This window comes from Falco peregrinus, chromosome 11 (assembly GCF_023634155.1).
Source record: "Falco peregrinus isolate bFalPer1 chromosome 11, bFalPer1.pri, whole genome shotgun sequence".
NCBI lineage: Eukaryota > Metazoa > Chordata > Aves > Falconiformes > Falconidae > Falco > Falco peregrinus.
This window is the reverse complement of record NC_073731.1, coordinates 23,697,501-23,713,384: the sequence shown is the minus strand read 5'-3', so window position 1 is coordinate 23,713,384 and position 15,884 is coordinate 23,697,501. Positions and strand designations below refer to the sequence as shown.

The following is a 15,884-nucleotide window of genomic DNA, read 5'->3' as shown; positions in this document are numbered from 1 at the left end:
AAGCTCTTCTCTGCTCCTGCCCAACTCCTGTACACGGGGGAACAAGGAGAGACGATCAGGGGAGAATTAACAGCTAGAATCTGGGACTGCTTCTTTTGGTGGCTTTGCTTTGGGATATGTTAAAATAAGCAAGTGTTGTGTGGACTTTGTTTTTACTTCATCAAAGTGTACACCTTTTCTAGAAGTTACTGAATACATTTTTAGTATTCCTAAATTAATGTAGAAATTCTCATTTCTTTTGAGTTTTGTTTATTTAATATTTATATTGCATCAGTGGTAACTAGAAAGTAAGAAAAGATAATTTCTTCTGCTGATGAAGATAACCAGATTTACCTGGATAAGATGCAATGGTCTGTGATAGACAGGTTAGAAGATCTAAATGTCCTTGCAGCTTTGAAATTTGCAAGTCTAAAAGGGCATGAAATGCCCAGTATCTTTCAGGTGTGATAGGTTTCTTAAATCATTTGGACCATTGTATTTAAAACTTGTCAGACTAGTTTGAGAAGAATGTAATATTAGAGATTTTCAAGTTATGAAGCTTAAATATAGCCTAATGTTATACTTGATGAAAGGAAGACAAAATAACAACAGCAAACACACCCCCCACCCCAAAACAAACCAACCACACCACACACACACCCCCCAAATCAAGCACATATATACCTGGAAAGAAATGTTAATATTTAGTGTTTAATATATAATTTGATCTGAAATTTGGTAAAACTTTTCAAGTAAAAGCAGCAATAGAATATCTTCAACAGTATAAACTTAACTAAATGTTTCCTTTTTTTTTTTTTGTTAAAAAGAAGTATTTCTATCAGCTAGAACCTTTTTCTTTTCCTTGTTTCACAAGTAATAATAATTTTGGTTTGTATCCATGCAAAAACTAGTTTTGGTTTACGTGGGAAATAAGTTGAGTTAACAAAAGTAGCAGCTTTGATCACAGGAATCAGGATCCACATTGGAATTTGCAGCACCTCGCAGGCTGCTGGCTTTAACTTTTGTGTGACACGTTAATATAAGCACATTAAATAAAATTAAAAAAATGTTTGTCCTTGCATGCTGTTACCAATTTTCACAATTGATTACTGCCTTTAGTATGTAGCAATTGCATTCATAAATGAGAGCAACAGCTTTTAAAAGCAAATCTAATGTATCTTTCCAAAAGTCAGCTGGCGAGTTCTAAGATCATGTCTCTGTGGATTAGTGCAAAGGAACTTGCTTTTGCTCTGTTCATGCTCGAAGCTGGCTGGATGTGAGCCACACCAATCTGAAAGCGAATGAAAAGCTGAAAGGCTGCATTTAGTAGCTGGGATGGCACATCCCTTTATGTGACTTGACTGTTTTTGTGATTTACCTGTTAAACAAGTATCTCCTGAAGGCTGTGTTGTGTGGGTACGCTAGCTTAGGTGATAGCTGGAAAATCACTGTGTGGTCTTACATGGTTTGTATCTGTCCCTTGGCTGTCTACATGCTTTGGTATTTTTTCAAATTTTGCCTCAAATGTGTTTCTTGGTGATGTTCGGAATAGCACAATGGGGCTCAATTGAGGTGTAGGATTTCATAGCTTTGAGCATCACTGGATGTTATTGCCAGAGTCCCAGAGATGCCCAGTCCATTTGGATATACTGATCTAAAATCCCACTATTTAAAATACAGATGAGCTTTCTTTCACTAATTTTCATTAGAAGAGTCAGAAAATTTATACCCCACCAAGATTCAGAGATACAAAAATTAAACTTCACGAAATTCAAGAAATAAATGAATGGGAAAGCCCTTACCTTGAGTTACCGAGCCCCTTGAGTGAAAAAGCCCTCCACTGAGGAAGGCTTGGTGTGGTATTTGTTCAGCGAGGCAGAAAGGAATGTACAGTGAAGAGGCCTTACAGAGCTGTTGTTTTTGGCTTCTTTATGAAGCCAGTAGATGTGAAATCATTTGAAGAATAGCCTGCCTTTGCTGGAAGGATGATGTTCTTAAATCTCTTCCTTATCAAAATGCTAACAGTTGTTTGAGCATCCTTCTAAGCTGATTTTTTTTTTTTTTCCTAAATGCTATCATGTTTAAAGTAAATGCCATTTTCACGTGTTCCCAAAACTGAGGCTGGATTCTTTTATCTTTATTTGATAGCCCAGACTGAACACAGGGAGTCATTCTGTAGTTGTGTTGGAAGTGCAATTTCCAGTGAAATCAAAACAATCTTGGTGTATAAAATAGCCTCTCATTTACAAACAGTTCTTATTTTTACCCATGGGGCTAGTATAGACTTTTGGAGCAGGGTAGGAAATATGTTGACTGCTCCCTGATTTGAAACACACTGGGAAATGGGAAATTGAAGTTAATCCTTTCAGATAAAATATACTATATTGAAAGAAACATTTTATTCCTGAAGAATTGGACAGCAAGGTTATTTTTCCTTTGTGTGCTGATGATCCAGAGCAGGCTACTTGTCCACTTCAGCACATGGGTTACTCTTAAAAACACAGGTGATCCCATAAGTTTTAATTAAGAGTATGTCTGAATCTGAATCTTTGCTGAATTCAGCTTTTGATTTATTGCTTAACAGTAAAATTAAAAATAAACAATAAACTAAACCAAACATCTTTAAATCCAGTACAGAGTTGATGTATTCCTGTATAAATATATTTTTTTAACTTCTGTAAGAGCTCCTGTCTCTTACTGATCTTAGTGCAAGTAATTGGAAAATGTGTACACTTAAGGACCATAGCTACATAGTCTTATATTTGTGCATGTAAAACTTTAATAGCCAGTTATATGGGGCAATATGCAAATTTTGTAACACATTGTATTGTTTCATAATCAAGCAAAATATAAAAATCCTGTAATCAATCTTTTCTTTTCTAGCAACTGAAATACAAATTATTTGAATGTTATCCATAAACATGTAATAACTGTTACATATTGATTTATAATAGAGTGGGTTTTCACTTTTTTAATTGCATCTGCACACCAAGCTTCTGTGCTGTCATGAAGTGCAGGACTGTCTGAATGGCTGTTTTTTTCTCAATGATTATTCATCAAGATAACTTTTTAAGTGTGTTGCAGGTTTGTCAGTATATTCTATGTCTGGAACTTGTAAGAGCTTTTCAGTCAATTCCAGAAGAGTTTTGCACTGTAAACAATATATGTAGTACTGTCATTTTCTTTAGCTGCAGCTGCAAAAGCAGTGGAAATCTAATCGTGCTTATGACTCACAGTCAAATGAAAAATGCTGCACGTCCAACAGTAGTACAACGTTTTAGCTAGATTATACCTGAAAGCTAAATACCATGAGTAGCACATCTTGTTATTTAAGAAAAGAAATAAATCTATGCTAAGAAAAAGTATCTTCCATGAAAAGCATAATTTACTAAGTTTAGATATGTAAAAATTATAAAACTTTACAAAAAATCATGGCTGAAATTATCGGTATTAGATTGAAATATGTTTATTTGTTTTGATTCATATTTTAAGGCTTGCACTGGAGGTGGATGTTCAGTAAGCGAAGCTAGCAGAGCTGTAACAGATGAGAGTACACCAGAAGGTGTTCCTGCTCCAAAAGCCCAGTCATATTCATCCGACTCCTTTAACATCTCATGGACTAAGCCTGAGTATCCGAATGGTAAGTGAACTCTTTTAGCCTCAAGTTAAAAAGATGATTAGTAAAGGTAAATTAATATTCTAAATGGCAGCTTATATGTGGTGCTTAATTTTTAATGATCATTTTAGCACATAAAATACCTGAGATAGTATCATTGTCTGCACTAGGAGATTGTGGGTTTCAGCCTATTGTACAGTTTCAGTGGCTCAAAAGTGCTCCCTTTTGATAGTTCTTGTGTACTGCATCTCATTGTTTAATGTTTTCCAGGACAACTGAGCTGAGGAATAGGCATTCTTGGAGAGTTTCAGTCTAGGGTGTTCATTTCACCCTCCAATTAAACATTAATTTCTTTTATTTAATTGCTATGTAATAATCATTAGTTTTGTGTTCTACGTAGTTGTCCTGAAGGTGCACATTTCCATGGCTGTGGAAGTTAAATAATAAACTTTCTTTTGTTTAGAAATATTTTCCATTGTGAAATACCTACCTGTAAAACTTTTGGACATATTTTACATTTCTAATGGTATTGCATAGTATCATATGACCTCGGAATTCACCTTGATTTTGTTATCATGCACGTAACAGTTTAAATCACAGCAGAGGACGCTATGCAGAAATTGCTGAATTTAAAGCAACAGAAATTGTTTTCTTCATTAGCTTATCATATTGATATATATAAATTATTTTTCACAGTGGTTTCACAGGAATTTACTTTTTCCCCTGCAAGTTTTTCCCTGCTTTCACTTGTGGTAGAGCACATCCTACCTGTACAACTTTATTACAAGGTGCTTTCAATGATTCCGCAAAAACTGCTGATTGTGAAGTTATATATATATGTAATATTCTATAAAGTCTTACATCAATTTAAGAAAGGAGTAAGAGTATGTCATCTGCTGTTAAAGAATTTATTTAATAATGGTTCTTTATGTGGGAGTCATATTGGAAGACTGCCTCCTAGCCCCTTAGAAACATTCTAACCCTGTTTCTAAAATCCCATCAGCATATGTGGCAAATGCTTAGAGGAAGGCAAGAAGGAAGGAAAAAGGGGAGGGGGAAGGAGGGAAAAGGGGGGAAGGAAGGCTGGAAGGCCATGTGTGTAGCTTAGTGGATAAAGTCTGAATAATTTTCAGTGGGATGGGCATTTTTTACATGTAATAGTTCATGTCAGGATCTGATTCTGTTATCCTTGCATTGTGGGAAAAAAAATCCAAATAGTTTAGAGCGTGGTTTAACTATTCAAATAAATATATATGTTTATGTACACATATCCACGGCACAGGATAAAGACCTATAGTTTGATAAATAAATTTTCACAAGCTTCTTTTAAAACAACTAGAAGTTGGGAATACATGACTAAATTTGCATGCTGTATCTTGTTAATAAAGAATTTACTATGTAGAGCTTGGCTCTCCTTTTAAATTTAATAAATAGCTTGTTAGGAAACAAATGAGGGTGGTGTTTCAGACTTGAGGAAGAGTGGCTGGAAAGCTGCCCAGGGGAAAAGGACCTGGGGGTGTTGGTCAACAGCCGGCTAAACATGAGCCAGCTGTGTGCCCAGGTGGCCAAGAAGGCCAACAGCATCCTGGCTTGTATCAGAAATACTGTGTCCAGCAGGACCAGGGCAGTGATCACCCCCCTGTACTCGGCACTGGTGAGGTCGCACCTCAAACGCTGGGTTCAGTTTTGGACCCCTCACTGCAAGGGCATTGAAGTGCTGGAGTGTGTACAAAGAAGGACAGCAAAGCTGGTGAAGGCTCTAGGGAGCAAGTCTTATGGGGAGCAGCTGAGGGAACTGGGGTTGTTTAGCCTGGAGAAAAGGAGGCTTGGGAGAGACCTTATCACTCTCTACAACTATCTGAAAGGAGGTTGTAGGGAGATGGGTCTCTTCTCCCAAGGGACAAGCAATAGGACAAGAGGAAACGGCCTCAAGTTGCTCCAGGGGAAGTTTAGATTGGATATTAGGAAACATTTTTTCACCAAAAGGGTGGTCGAGCATTGGACGAGGCTGCCCAGGGAAGTGGTAGAGTCTTCACCCCTGGAGGTATTTAAAAGATGTGTAGATGTGGCACTTAGGGACATGGTTTAGTGGTGGACTTGGCAGTACTAGGTTAATAACTGAACTCAACAATCTTAAAGATCTTTTCCAGCCTAAATGATTCTACGCTTGTATGAAGTACAATATATAGCTTGTTAGGAAAGCTTTGAGTCTGAACTGGATGAACAACAGATGTGATAAAAATCAGGAAAACTTTATTAAGGAAATTATATTCTGTCCCTTGCGCTTCATCCATAGAAACTGAAAGTTTCAACAGCCTTGATGACAGCACTGGTCATCTCTGCATTGGGGTTTTGAACGATGCATTTAATTACCCAATTTGCCATATAGCCTACTCCTCTGCAATCCTGTATACAACCTGTGTAGACCTCCTGTGTGTATTTCTCCACTTTAAAAATGTTCTTTGGTATTTTCACATCTTCTTACCATTTGAAGCCAATAGAGTATTTTTCCCTTGTTACTGTTATTTTTTGGTAATATGTGGATGCCATGCATGTTGCTCGTAGAGGGTTTTCCTTACGATCAGAACTGATGGAAGGGATTCAGCAAAGTCAGCTGCTGCTGCCCTGCCTTGCAGGGAAAGGCTGCTGGTTTTCACCTGTGTGCTCTTGCTGAGTGGTTGAGTGAAGAAGTTGCTACCACATGAGTGCTTGGCAGCCAGAAGGGCATTAGGGGCATGGGGACTTTGTTTTTTTACCATAGCATGCTCATACTTGCACAATGGTCGAGAAGGGATATGCAAATTTTCTCTCATTTTTCTTCTTTCTTTCCCCCATTTTTGGGGGAGTTTCAAAAAGATCATGTAACTGAATGGCACATTTTCCCATTCTCCTATTTCTTTCTTTCCAATTTCCCATTTCCATTCCTTTCCTTATTTCATAAAAATATATTTTTAAAAAGGCTCTAAAACTTTTCACTGAGCAACTGCTTAATCAGGAAATCTTGCATTGTTCAGTGATTTTTTTGTTCATTCTCAGCATATCTTTTGGGCTGCCTAGTGGCCATGTCATTTATAATCGCTCTCTGTGTCAGTATTGTAAGATTGTATAGGAGGCTGAAAAATATCATAGTTGAGAAGACTGAAATATGATAAACACCAGGAAGAAGGAACTTTCTTTTTAAATTTTCTTACTTCAGCATTTTACTGATGTATTCTAATAGTCAGATAGAAGTTCTAATGTAGTAATATAGCTCTTTTTTTTTTTTTTTTTTTTTTTTTTTCAAAAAGGTAGAAACTGTTTCCCATTTCTGACTTAATTGGTTGAAACTTGGTGAGTTTCAGTATCCCAGGTGCAACTAGTGCTTTTTGAAATTACTGAACTTGGCTTTTTTCAGATGGAAACCTCAGATTTGCCAGGATTTGCATATCATACATCATCACCCCCTTGGTAGATCTCTGGGGCCATTCCTCTCTCTCCTTCCTTCTTTCTTCTGATACTATATGACAGAAGTTACTGTTTATTTCCATGGGCTGGGGAAGCTTGTTAGCTGTTGCTGATGTTGAATGGGTGTGTAGGCTGACTGGGGGGTTGGACAGCACAGACTGTGCTATCGTCTCTTGATATATATGGTGTCCAGCTGCTTGCTACTAAACAGAGAAAGTGAAGGGGGATTAATATGCTATCCTTGAGGCCAAAGGTGGCAAATAGGATTAAAGGTTACTTGGCTTCTTCATAAGGATGGCTCAATGGGGGAAGTCAATGTTTGAGAAAAGGGACCATCTAGAAGTCAAAGGCTAATGTTATCCAAACATAGATATTGAATTTCTGGGCCCTAGTTTTGGTTGAATTTAAGGCTGATTTATGTTATTTTGTGAAAAAAAATCCTTTCATAGAAAATGGGAAATGATAGACCTAATTCTTTATTTAAAGTTGCTTCAGAAATGTCCTTTATGTAGCAGATGTAAAAAAAACAACCAAAAAACCCCAAAAAAATAACAACACCCCCCCCCAAAAAAAAACCAACAAAAAACCCAAAAAACAACAAAACCCAAAGAGACATTTGGAAGATGGTATACTGCATATATTTATAATATGCACATTTTATTTTGTCTTATTTTCAAACCAACAATAACAAGGTTGATGGGATGTGGCCCAGAGGTATGCCACTTTAGAGCAGAACCCTGCTCTATTTCTATCACATACATGTCACATAAGCAGGTAGTGTAATACAAGCCATATTGACCATTTAGCTGAAGGCAAGATATGGAGAGGCTTGTGAAATGACATGTGGCATCAGATATTCTGTTTTGAGCCTTCACTGTTCTAGTGGCCTCAGTAAAGTATCGTGTATTCTTCAGAACATATCCATTACAGTCTTGCCATATAGCTTGAGGTCTGGCACTTTTAAAATCAGTTCATATAAAAAAAGTGATTTTATCTTTTTTCACCACTGAAAATTTTCCTTAGATGGTCACTTTTCAGAAACTTCACTTTTCTTGTATACAGGTAATAGATAAAATGAAGTCTTGAAAGGGACTGTATCTTCCCAGGCTATATGGAATCTGTATGGGAAATATTAGGTATAGGAAAAACTGATTTATAGAATTATTCAGTGAACTAATCCAGTACTTGTTCCTGCAAATCCTTGTGCTTGTGAGAGGCGACTTCTGTTTGTAGTCAGTGAAACTGATGTAGGTAAAAGTATGTTTGCTTAAGATTTGACCTCTAGATTGTACCTTAAAAGTAAAGTGCTTGTAGCATTTTAGATTCAAAACCTCTTTTCATCTTTAATGTCTGGAATATCATTGACAGATCATATGGCCTTACCCAGGGAGGGGAGAGGAGGAAGAAAAAGGGAACTTCTGTTTAAACTTCATTTACGTTGTTGGATTTCTTTTCAAAAGTGAAATGTAATTGTACTATAGTCAATAGAGATTTTTGTTTTCAATGAAAACAAGATTCGCTCTGGCTACCTAGACTTACTAATCATGAAGAAATGGTCACCATGAAAAGATGCAGTGTGTCACTCATGAAGCTTTGTAAATCACAAAAAAGTGCTATACTCTTCAATATTTCATGGATGGTAAACTTCAGGAATATCTAGCATGTCTTCAGAAGTACGTAAACTTTGGTCCAACTTGAACTTCTCTGTGTGCTTTGGAAACATATACTGGTGAAATAGAGAGACTAAGTTATTTATCCCTGGCTAAAAGAATTATTGCCTAATTTATAAAAAATACTTTACATATCAAAGTCAGACACTAGCCCTTTTGTTCTGAAATGTACCTTTTTCTTTCCTTTTGTTCTGTAATTTTCTCCATAGGAGTCATATAAGGCATAAGTAAAAATGGAACAGCTTATTAGAGATTATTGTTCTCTGACAGTACTGGGAGGACTAAGAAAAGCTCACAGCATTGACCACAAGCATAGTGTAGATGCTGCATAGTGCTGTGGTTTTAGGAACACTTTAAAATAACAGTGTAGTCAATTAATACTGAGTTACAGTGCAGATCCCATAGAGGTACATGAGACACCCACGTTAGTATCAAAGATCTCATTATGATTCATGCTGTTACCATAAATATCAAAGGAATTAATAATGATTTGTCAATTACTTTAAAGGGTTAGTGCTACTGGTATAGGTACTTTAAGTATTTGAGTCTTGTCTTTTTTCCCTGTAAAACACATCCTTAATGCCAGCATTCACTTTTTCTGAGATAATATTTTTTAATATACATATATAATTTGTTTATTTAATGTAGGGCAAATATCAACCATTAATGCCCTTGCTTTACAAGCAACTAGACATGGAACCCCAAGTGATTTTTGCTTTAGGAAGCCTGTCAAACGTGGTAGGATTGATAGTGTGAGTTTTACCAGGACTTCCTCCGGCACACACGTCACTGCTGTCTGACTTGAGTTTAGCCTCTCACTTTTCTGGAAGAGAAAAGAATCAAGGAGTCTGTGAATCTCTTCACCATACTCAGCTCTGCATTGCTTTAGCATATAAATCTTTTGAAGTATAACTCTTCAAAGCTCAGCTGAAACAGTTGTGTATACACATTTATTTACGAAGCATTTCTCCATTCAGCAGAGGGGAAAAACTTTTCTCAATTTCAAACAAAATCTTCCTCAATGTACTTTCAAGCAATTCAGTTTTAAGGGAAGAAAGGATGAACTGAACTGTATTTTTACAATACAAATATGTTGTTTATAACGGAAAGATTAGAAGGCATCCTCTGAACTGAACTCACTTTTAATGAATCCAATAGCTTTGCATTTATTGGTCTTAAGATTTCACACTTAAATAGCTTTCAAAAAAGGAAAATATTCAGAAGTGAGAAAGGTGGAGGAACAGTCCTGAGAAAAAGGATTCCTGTGCAAGATCAACTTCCACAGTCTAAGCAAATCTGTAAAATTCAGCCTTTAGATGATTAAATTCAAAACATTGTTTATGTGTAAGTCTGTACAGGATTCATGCTATCCTGTCATGCACCTTTGGAAGAACAGAGATTTAGATTTCCTTATAAATGACCCAAGCAATCACCTGCAATTTTTGAGCTAGATTTAGCCAGCTACACCAGAAGGAATGTTGTCTTTTCTGTCTAAGAATCTTGCAAATAAAAACATATTTGCAAATATGTTTTCTTTCTTTGAAATGAGTAGGTCAGGAATAGTTCAGGAATTTTTCTACAGCATACTGAGAAGGAAACAGCCGTCCATACTGTTTTGTGGTTTTGTTTAGAACAGTGGGTAAAACTTTTCCAAAAAACCCCAACCAACCCAAATTAATGAGGTATCTGGTTTGCTGGCAAAATGCAGAAAATGTAAGAGAATTAAGAATGAGTATCAATAAGGTGTTTTCTGTGACAAGATTATTTGTTACCTATTTTTTGTAGTTATAGAACTGGCCTGAGTTGTCCATCGAAGTTTCAATTATATTGTAGATCACTAATTTTCTTCTGATTCTAAAGCTGTTAAGATGTGAGATGTTTTTGTGTGTCTTTCCAGTTCTTGTTTTGATAGCCAAATGCAGAGTAGGCTGTGAAATAGAATTGCCTTAGTTTTCCTGATTCCAGGGTGATCTTAAGTACTATTCAGAAACAACTTTGTTAATGGGTAATTTTTGGAACAGTGTAAATTGTTTTCAAAAGGTGCAATCCACTTGCAAGGTTTTCAACAGTTAAAGATGGGAGAGCATGTTTCTTCTAGGTGTTGTATACACAGTCCTGCTAAACACTTACTGGCTTAACTGTAAACTGAAATACTGATACTACTAATCTTATGTATTTTTTCTTCTAAACTCTGTAGCTCTTTAGATATTGAGTGACTGCTATCACATTATTTTATAGGTATTATTACTAGCTATGGATTGTATATGGATGGCATTCTGATGCAAAATTCATCACAGCTAAGTTGTTATGCTTATGGACTTGCTCCTTGGAGTCTGCATTCCTTCAGAGTCCAGGCATGTACTGCAAAAGGTTGTGCTTTGGGTCCATTGGTGAGTACCTTAATTTGCATTCTGGGAGTGTAATAAATGTCAGATGACAGTGAATATCAGAGTAAATGGTGATGATTCACTCTGGTCAGTACTAACCCATCTGGCAAAATGTGACATTTAAAAAGAAATCCTGTTTAAAAGCTGCTAAAGATTTGATAGGTCATTGTTAGGCACTATGACAAAGTAGAACATAGGTACAGTGAAGAAAGGCAGAATTTGAAGCTGAAACACACATTATTGAAATTAAATAGAGTTAATATGTTTGAAAGGTGCAGATGTGCTTTAGCCAGATTTATAAGGACGTATATAAAGAAAGAGTTACTGTTCCAGTAATGAGCAAATTTCTAGCTGCCTGACTGAAAGGACTGACATTAATTTGAGAATTGCAGAAGTCAGAGTGGCAACAGGAGCAAGGAAAATATGGTGATTCGTAAATATCTTTTGAATGCAAGTATGTGATCGAAATATTATACTGGACATATTTTAACAGTCTTGTTCAACACCCCATTTTTTCATGATTTGAGAATACAGGAATATTAAATTTGACATGTGAAAAAGAATCCTTCTGAGGCTTCTTTATTTTGTTAAAGGTTTTTAGATATATAGCTGAACTGATAAATCCAGTATAATTTCATAGTACTGTAGCCGATGAATAACTGGAATAATATCTGCTGTGCTTGGTTTTGTTTTCAAACATTACTGAGAAAGAAACCTGTGATAATTCTGAGATATTTTTTTGTTTAATTTGGCTTTGCATATACTTTTAATTTTGCTAACAAGAAAAGAAAGACAAAAAGGAAAAAAGGAAGATTTAAGAGTTTTTCATGTTGTTCTCTTTATTTTTCCATCATAACTTATAATACCATATTTTGTGCTGTGGAAAGAACCTCCAGGTTTTATTTTTTATGATATAATTAGTTAGTCACATTTCCAATATTCTTTCCAAGATTGCTTTCCTTCAAATGCTGGGACCGTTGTCTATCTGTAGAAGACTAAACTTTATAACCATTAAACATTTTATAGCTTGCTCTGCTTTGAAGGATATTTACTCTTAAAAGCTTGAATGGCTTTTTGCCAGTTTTTCTTGTACATTTTTTACAGCTTCGCATATACCCCAAAAGAAAACCTTGTTTTAAGGCATTCGATGTGCAATAGCCTAATCCATTGTGTTAGTAGTGATGTTTAAGGCAAGTCGTTACCAGACTTTGCATGCAGATGAAATATGTATGTTTTCAGTACTTCTGTCCTATCAAATAGGCAGCAAAAGTACAGAACAGAATGGCAGTAGTTAGGGTTTTAAGAATATTTTTAGTAGCCTTTTTCCACATCACCGCTGAACTACAGACTAATAACCTGACTTTTAAAACAATTCAAAGTAGGGGTCGCTGTAGCTGATACTCATCTGCATCCCATGATCAGTACGCAAACTGTTTTCCAAAGCCAGTGATCCATCTCTAATCACAGGAATTGAAGTACAACATCTTTATTTAGGCTCACCTAAGTGCTGCCAGGAAGTTAAAGCACTGCATCTTCATTTTATTTTTTGAAAGATTTTTGTATCAAGTATAGAATAAATCCCACACTTAAAAAAAAAAAAAAAAAAAAAAAAGGAAATGTTTTGCCTCTACTCTAAATAGTATGTGAAACATCTCCCAGCAGTAAACTGATATGCTTCCAGCTATTTTTGTTGCTGATCTTGTGCTTAATGTGCCCTAAGTGATGAACGAATGCTGTATGACTATTCTAAATATAGGATTTCTCCAGCTTATGTTTTTGAAGGTGGCTCTGAAGATCTTAATCAATTATGAGAGCATTAGCAGGTTTTCAGTAATATTTTTATTTGGGACAGATAGTTTTTGTTTAACTTCTTTTTCCCAGTGACTATGATTTATTTTCAAGTGAAATGCAAATTGGTAACATGTAAATTAAGAAATGCTAAATTTTAATCTCTTCTTAGTAAAGCAAAAATATTGCTTTTGTGTCTATTCCAATTGATTTTTGTTGCTTAAAAAGGAATAAAAATATGTTTTTTCAAGAAATAGTGTAACTTCTAATAGATTTTTTTTTTAGAGGAATTCAGGAGATCTGAAATTCTACCGGTTTTGAAATGTTACTCTTGTAAATACCTTGTAAATAAATGGAAATGGTCAACACTGAATATTTGTCATCTAAACCAACTGTTATTAAATTTAAATTTCAGGTTTTTGCTTATGTGTATATTAGGACTTTTTTTTTTTTTTAACTTAGTTGTATGACAACATTTTCCCAATACTAATATCATTCCTATTTTTGATTGTGTTACTTATATGATAGCATAGTATTTTTTATTATTAATAAACACATCTGAAAATATCACAGATTTGTGTACAAAATAACATTTAGAAAAACGGCTATGAAACAAGTTTTCTGTGCTATGTGTTTATTTACAGAGTGTACATTTACAGAAAATATTATTTTCAAAATACACTGCAGAGGTGTAGCTGTAGAGAATAGTACATGTACTGATTCTAAACAGTGTTTTAATACTTTTTATACTCAAAAGAATAGCAGATCATAAAAGAAGGCTAGAGACACAATACTGCTGTTGCAGCTGTTTAGCATGTGGTATCGATTGCTACAAATCTGTACTGTTTTAAGAATATTTTAATTCTCTTCTGTAGGAAAAATAGTTGGTGTTCACTTCTCCATTTTTCTGATGTGGTGAGATCAGAGTATCTGCATTTAGCAGCAAAACTACAGGAATTTATTTTAGTTTAGAAAGCATGGTTTAGTCAAATTCTTCCATAAGGATGGTTTTGACTGAAAAATCCAAATAATCAATGTGGCACTGATCCAAAAACTCCATGAAGCATTTGTTTATCTTTAAGCATGTACTTTGTTGGCTTTACTGCAACTGCTCACCTATTTTAAATATAAGGGTGTATGAATATAGAAGCATGTGTACCTATACTGATGCACATCAGTGCCTGGCACTTGTAAACAATGAGCTTGCCAAATTTTACATTATAAAAACTAAAACATTCATGTTTCAAGGACAGAGAAATACGTCTAGTTATTTTGATGACAGAGCAGGTGTGGCAGATTTAAAAATAGCGTTTATTAGCACTCCCATGAACTGGCTGCTGTGAAGCACTTAGAAAGGTGTGAAACCATCTTATACTTTAGAAAACACCAAATAAATAATGTATGACAAACAAACTTGTTGCCATAAATAATGTAATAGCAAATTATTTTGTTCCATAGCACTGAATGTTTACTACAAGTTGTGAAATTTAAATACTAAATTCCTATAATATTGAATGAATATTTATTTATTTATATTTACAAATCTTTCATATTCACTATGTTTTCCAGCTCTTTTATCATATTTCGATTTTTCTTAAATATCTACTTTTCATTGCAACTTAAATTTGTTAGGTGAATTTAGAAGTTAGCTCAGGGAGCAACCAATATTCCACAAAGGATATTCTTTCCTCTATCAAATATCTATAGTAATCTATTACAGTATTTAAATGCATGTTCCTTACAGTTGTCTTTTAAAATGCAGAAACTGAAAAATCTGTGATCTTCTATTACTGCTTCCTCCCCTAGTGCTGAGAACATCCATCCACATGAGTTGCAATGGTGTTTTCAAGAAATGAATCTTTCGTTCTTTTCCAGTATTTATTTTCCGTTCCTTACAGGGATCTCTGTATAAAGTATGTTAGTTGCTGGATAGCTTCAAACAAATGTAGATGAAAGTAAAATGCTTAAAAACTAGGACACTTGCAGTGTTAATTTTTTTTTTTTTTCCTGAAGAAATAACTTTTCTTACAATTTTGCATTTGTCATTCCTTCTCTGTTTGTAAGCTATGGGAGCAAACCTTGATCTTGATCTCATGGTTGAACTTACAGGTAGAAGCTCGGACCATGGAAGCTTCCCCCGAGGGGCCAGTTGATATATTTGCTACTGTTGGTGGGTCCAGAGAAGTTCAATTAAAATGGCTCACCCCAAATAAACCTAATGGAAAACTGACCTACACAGTCCTTGTCACTGGTCTCTTCTATGCTGATCAAGGTACTTTTTTTTTTTTTTTCCTTTATAGTAAGTCTAATGATGACATTGGTATTCCGTTTTAGATTTTTTAAAATTCCTTTAGCACTAAATTTTTTGGCTTTTTTTGCCAGTCCATTGATTATTTTATTATTATCAATTTTATTCTTTAAGAACTGCCCCTTTGATTTATGGTGCTTTACATTTGTACAAACACATAAATTGGCAAATAAAGATAAGCCCTCTGCACTCATTTAGTCTCTAGATATACACATGGAGTCTTATCTCACAACCTTCACTCAGATAAGGAAGCTGTACTCACAAAATTTCAGTTGGTTTGCTTATATAAGTGGGAGCCATTCATGTGAACTGTTCATAATATGGTTGATCGTGGGTATATTTGAAATTTATATAAGCTGCTGTAAAGAAGTACGGTTTGCAAACAGCCAGCTACCTAAAATGTATGCAATGAGATAAGGTATTTATTCCTAAAACAAAGGAAGGAAGAGAAAACCACCTCTTTCTATAAAACAGACTCATCATACGATACAAAAGCCTGAAAAGTAACAGTTACCTGTCAAACCTTATTGTCGTGGGCTGCTGTTTTGTTTCCACTGGTTTATGTTGTGGGCTTTTTGGATTATTGTTTTGGGGGTTTTTTGGTTTTTTTTCTCTCTTTTAAACCTAAACATAGCAATGTGGTCTTGGGTGAAAATGTTGCTACATCACAGCAGTTAGAGTTAGACAGTGGT

General features: G+C 35.2%; 1 protein-coding gene across 1 annotated transcript in view; it reads left to right on the top strand.

Annotated features, from left to right (window-relative positions):
• USH2A (usherin) overlaps nucleotides 1-15,884 on the top strand; it is a 390,454-nt gene that overhangs the window by 198,661 nt on the left and 175,909 nt on the right. The window contains 3 exon segments of the mRNA XM_027788579.2: nucleotides 3,472-3,619; nucleotides 10,948-11,099; nucleotides 14,994-15,156. Of these exon segments, the coding sequence (XP_027644380.2) occupies nucleotides 3,472-3,619; nucleotides 10,948-11,099; nucleotides 14,994-15,156 (463 nt within the window).